At 38.9% G+C, this 6,000-nt stretch overlaps 1 protein-coding gene across 1 annotated transcript; it reads left to right on the forward strand.

Annotated features, from left to right (window-relative positions):
• Positions 1-2,088: 2,088 nt before the first annotated feature.
• LOC116219887 (type-2 ice-structuring protein-like) lies at positions 2,089-4,077 on the forward strand. Its single transcript, XM_031564001.2, has 6 exons — positions 2,089-2,224; positions 2,341-2,431; positions 3,037-3,116; positions 3,221-3,346; positions 3,451-3,559; positions 3,896-4,077. The coding sequence occupies exons 2-6, from the start codon at positions 2,374-2,376 to the stop codon at positions 3,964-3,966; spliced, it is 444 nt and encodes a 147-aa protein (XP_031419861.1). The 5' UTR covers positions 2,089-2,224; positions 2,341-2,373; the 3' UTR covers positions 3,967-4,077.
• Positions 4,078-6,000: the final 1,923 nt, after the last annotated feature.

Below are 6,000 nucleotides of genomic sequence, written 5' to 3' on the forward strand. Positions count from 1 at the left end.
TGTGCCTCAGTGCTGTTGTTTAAAAAAAATTGTAATTGTTTTAAATAATTTTTTTTTTTTTTTTACTTTATGTAATTTTTTTTATACTTAATTTCTGAATTGTATATTGTGTTTTGTTCATTTATTTTGTCTGTTTTGTTTTGTTATGGTTTGTTTATTTAGTGTTACTCTGTATTATGTACCCTCAATCAGGGCATTGTTGCAAAAGAGCCCTGTGCTCAGTCAATTCTCCCTAAATAAAAAATTATGATGATGATGATGTGTGTTTCAATCATATAATCATTAATTATTATAGTGTCTGTAAATAGCCTTTCATGTTGATGTTCAGGTAAAGGCTGCCAGGGAATTTACTCCTAATATTTACCCACGGTGTGCAATGTGGTGCCCAGGTCAACTGGTATTTGATTAGACTCTGAACGCTCTGTGGAGGTTCTGATGAGGTAACAGTGTCACACTTTGGTTTTATATCATGAGCACCCAAACAGCAAATTAAATTCCATTTTGCTTTGATTATTTCATTTGAATACTGCAGCCCTGAACTTCTATTGCTACTCTGCTGGTTGTATTAAAAGGCATAAATAGGAAGAGGAAGAAGAAAGCAGGTCTTGTCATGTTAGACCATCAAGTTAACATACAAATTAACAGGTTTGTTGGAGCCATTCACTCTGGTCTCTCCTCACTTCATCTCATGAATCCAATTACTGTAAATCGGTTCAACGTTCATAAACTGGCCTTTTTTTACCATTCTCTATGTGGCTCATCTCCACTTCCAACCGTACATCTCACCAACAGAGGCCTTAAACTGCCTGCATGTTCCTTCTTCCTTCTTAAGTGCTTGTCCGATGGTCAGAGAGCTTCGGAAACCTCCTCCCCCGACACTGGTCCGACATCGGATTACAATTTCTGTAACGTTCTGAAACCGACAATCCAGTTCCACATACTTTACGCACAGAACAATTAGAAAAACTTTTGATTTTTAGTTCTGATGGAGCATAACCCAACCCTTAAGGGGCTGACCATGAACTGCAGCATCCCTGGTTCATATTCAACCCTTTCCTCATTTCCTGTCATCTCTTCACTGTCCTAGTCCTTTTCGAGCGAAATCCCACCCATAGGACTGCCTGCCTGGGAAGGCCTCCTGCAACATGCTCTGAAGGATCTGCTCCAGCCTCAGTCACGCAATCCACAGAAACTGAGTCTGCACCATACCACAACAAATCATGTGCACCTCATATTCATGTGCGGTAAAGATTCTACCAGTTGAACTGCAACTGGAATCCTGTGGCCACAGGGTTCCAGGAGAGTCCTTCAAATATTTCAAATATTGTTTTGCTCATGTTTAGATAAAATGTTATTCCAACCTAATTCAGTCACTCCGACCCATTTGGGTGAATATTTCCAGCCCTCTTCTGCTCCTAGATGGATTTCCATAACATTTAAGCCCAGAGGATAATCACTTTGAGGATTCCCTGACTTTTCCTCATGCTTGTGGTTTTGAGTGAAATGTCAGATGTCAGAGCTATTAGATGGATTGCCATGACATTTTGTACATTTACGCACCCCCCAGGATGAAAATTAATAACTTTGGTGATCCCTTAACTTTTCATCTAGCGCTATCATCAAGTAAAAATGTCCATTTTGATGTGACCCAGTAAGATGCATAATCTGAGACCACTCTATTGTGTCACATTTTTTTTAAGGTAGCAAACAGGCAAAATGTCATAGTAATGTAAGACATGTAGCAAAACACTCAAAACAGCCTTAAACTCAAAAGCAGGCCACTGTCTCTAGCAATGGATATACAATTTTAAATTCCTGTGTAAAAAGTTAAACAATGTTATAAGGAATCACCAGATATTATCATTATTATTTAACCACTACTAATTTGCAATATGATCAGGTTCAGATATAATTTATGTGTTTCAATCATATAATCATGAATCATTATAGACTCTGTAAATTGCCTTTTGCCGTTAATGCTTGGATAAAAGCTTCCAGAAATGTACTCATAGCAAATATTTACCCACAGTGTGCAATGTGGTGCCCTTTGATGTGTTGACAGGGTTCAAACTGATAACAGTGTCCACAACAAAAACCAATGAATGTTATTGAATGAATACTAATATTGTGAAATTTAAGTAACTGTATATAAAAGCTGGTCTTTCTCTCGTCCAGCAGTACCAGGCAACTTGTGCAGACAGAAGAGAAGATATTTTTCCAGCAGGTTTGCTCTCAGCCTCTTTTTTTCTCATCGTCTTGTGTTCTTCATCCTGTGGAGCACCACAGTCACCATGTCTCCCCTGCACTGATTATTTCTCACTCTGTATTTTCTTGTTGAAGGTTATCAAGGTTAAAGTCATCTCCACTACCAGGATGCTGGCTGTGTCTCTACTTGTTTGTGCCATGGTGGCTCTGACTAGGGCTGCTGACGGTGAGTACATTTTGTTGTGTAGTTGTAAGCAACTTCATTCAAACACTGAAACCATATATTGTACATATTATTAAATGCACGAATACATAATGTGCTGACAAACATGTAATTTAACAAAAACCAAAGTAATCAATTCTGCATTACAAAGACAAAACACACTAAACTAGAAATGTGTTCAAAATTGAGTTAAGATTTGAATATGACTTTTTTGCCTCTGTTTTACAATATAAAAATATATTATGCCATATAATTCTATAATTTCAGTGGAAATAGCATGTAAAATAGTCAAATAGAGAGACAGACAACTTCTCAGCTAAAGCAGGAGTGATCAACTCATTCATTTGTATCATTCAGTTGGCAGTACTATCTTCATGCTTTGTGTAGTTGTAAGCAAGAACTTCATGCACATTTAATTCCAATGAAAATACGATGTGCTTTACAGAAAAGCAAAACACAACAAAACAATCCTGTACACATTCAAATAGGCACAACAAATGTGATTCATTTTGATTCACACCTCTTTCAGTTAAACAAATGAAAGGATTACACACTCTTGCTCTTCCTGCGATCAGACATGTTACCCATTCTTCTCTGTTTGTCCTCAGAATGTCCCACTGATTGGAAGATGTTCAATGGTCGCTGTTTCCTTTTTAATCCATTACAATTGCATTGGGCTGACGCTCAGGTAATCAGAATGGATTCAGATTGCTTTGAAACTGTTCTGGTGGTAATGACTTGCATGCTCGGTTATTTGACATCTTCGTCTGACACGGCACATCTCCACTGTAGGAAAGCTGTATGAAGGAGGGGGCAAACCTTGCATCCATTCACAGCCTTGAAGAGTCTACATTTATTAAGGAGCTGACAACTGCAGACTTAATACCATCATGGATTGGAGGCACAGATTGCCATGTGGTAATATTTCACTACACAAGGTTTTGATGGTACTGATAAAATGGGAATGATTTATATTATACACTATTTTATTATACATATACTCTTTCTTTTCTGTTTTTTAGTCAACCCGTTGGTTTTGGATGGATAGTACAAGTATGGATTATGCTGACTGGTGCGCTGCACAACCTGATACTACCTTAACTGAGTGCTGCATACAGATGAATGTTGGAAGTAAGTCACAACTCATTATTTTGCTTAAGAGCATACTATTAAATGACTGAAGGCAATAGTGTTGTTTCTGTACATTTTGTAAGTTAATGGAATTTTTGTCAGTTAAAATCAGAAGTAAATAATACGCATGGCTTTGATTAGAGTAAAATAGAATTGTCTTGAAGTTGATCTTGAGATCAATACTTTCTGCATTTCACATTTGAATCGCTTTGGTTCCTCAGTTCATACGTAGCTTTTGTCTTTTGTCTTTGTCTGTGAGTAGTGATGTGAGTGTGGCCTCGTTCAGGTTTTGGTTGGTGTAGAATTGCCTGACTTCTGTGTTTTTGATGTTTACAGTTGGAAAATGCTGGAATGACACACCTTGTACGCATCTTCATTCATCAATCTGCGCCAAGCCACTGAAATGATTCCTGAGCTGACCCAGTGGCATCCACCACCGTCAATCACGTGATTGTGTGCATGTTTGCATACTCTTCTGTGTTTTTCATGTATCAAGTCAAATAAAAGGCTGAAACAAACTGGGCTGTGAGTCTGTCATAAGTCTACTGTTCATCTACCTTCCTTCGAGTGCACACTCTGCATTACGGCAACATGTATGTAAAAAAATTAGATACACCATTATTGATACATCATCCAAATGTGATGTGACTTTTCTGTTCGTGTCATGTCAGAGACCCATTACTTATGTAACGCAGATTTAACTACAAAGTCAAATAACATTGCTTTCTAGGTCCGTGCATGAAGTATAACTCATATTCTGTTGTTCACGTTGTATAATGAATAATGCCACTTGATGGGGTATTGTAGAATGTGCAATAACTGTGTAATGTCAGTCCTGAACAAGAAACTGAATTAAGGGAAAGGATAAAAAGGCTTAACTGAAGGACATCAGAATGCTGGAATAGGCTATGACTTGTTTATTGTTTTAAAGAGAACATGTAGGCAGAAGTTACTGTGCTTCTAGGAAAGAGTTTGTAGATAAAATCTTGAGGTTTTCAAGCCATTCTGAGAAGTGACAGTCAGATGGCCACGTCCATGAGAATGACGTACAACCAAAACATTGTTTCAACGATAGGTTACATATAACAGAATAACAAAATAAGCGATGGGAACAGCCTAGACCTACTGTTGCATCTGAATTGCATACCATGCAATGTCACAATCAGCCATTCGACTAGGATACGACGTTCTTCAAAGAAATGTATTATAGGATCTTAAACTAGATCTAGAAAGAGATTTGCCAGATAACACTCGCGCTAACATATTTAAAGGTTACCTAACACCCCCCACCTTTACCCTGTTTGGTTGACCATTCCAGCCAATTAAACCTGACCTCCCGTCTGACCCCAATCAAATCAGAAAGCTTATACTGTACTTAATACCCACCCATTTTCCCCTGGGATCAACTGGGGTCACACCCTCTTATTTGAAATCTCAACCGTCACCTTGTAAACTATGTGTAAATCTACCCCACATTTAAACCTTGAAATAATTCAATGGGTTATCTGGTAAATCCCTTTTTACTCATATACAAATATTGACCTATGTAAAAGTATTGTTAATATCATATTAAAAAATGCATGCAAGTCTCTGACAGTGTCAAACTGGTTCAATTCCATCAATTACTAACCAACTATTGATATGAGGTTAGCTGCCATTACACATACTCTATCCGTGGTACTTGGAAGTAGGATAGAGGAGGAATTGTAACGTCAATACTTCCACGAACGCCAGATGGCGCCTGTATTGCGGTGGAAAAGGGGCCAGTAAAGATTCAAGTTTGGGTTTGGACAACTCAGTTGAGTGACACAATGTATAGAATTAACAAGTTTTCACGGTACGCGCATAGAAACACTAGCTACCATATACATACAGAAGTGCGAGACTGGTATACATTAATTGGAATCTGGCGCGCTGTGCTGCAGTGTTCTTCAACTAGAGCAATAGTTCTCAAACGTTTTTCCTGTCTGTTAGATAGCTATGAATGTTTTGGACATTTTGAACATTGTAGCTTTGTCTGATTGACTTGAATAGATTATTTGTGAATTAATCCACTCTTAATTTCACACTCTGCAGAAGTGGGCAAATCACAAACCTGGTACATTCAATATCACACTTTGATAAGTACTTCTAACACTCCGAGAAATTACAGCCAACTGCCCTCTACGTCCTAGTGAACTTGCTTGCTCTTGGTCAACCTGTTGGGGAAATGGAGGAGGGCACAGCGTCTGACGCCCAGGCGCTCGCACAGCAGAGCCCCCACTACTCGTGCTCCCAATAGCAGGCTGAGGAAGTCACGTTCAGGCAGCTGGAAGAGACTACTTGGGCCTCCAGTGGTCTTCTGGGTCACCACGGTACTCCCTGGGGTCCAGGGGCGAGGGTGCAGGAAGGCCACAAGCTCCTCTGTCTCCCAAATCACATTCATCTCAGTTCAATTCCAT

This window comes from Clupea harengus, chromosome 26, assembly GCF_900700415.2.
Source record: "Clupea harengus chromosome 26, Ch_v2.0.2, whole genome shotgun sequence".
NCBI classification, from domain to species: Eukaryota; Metazoa; Chordata; class Actinopteri; order Clupeiformes; family Clupeidae; genus Clupea; species Clupea harengus.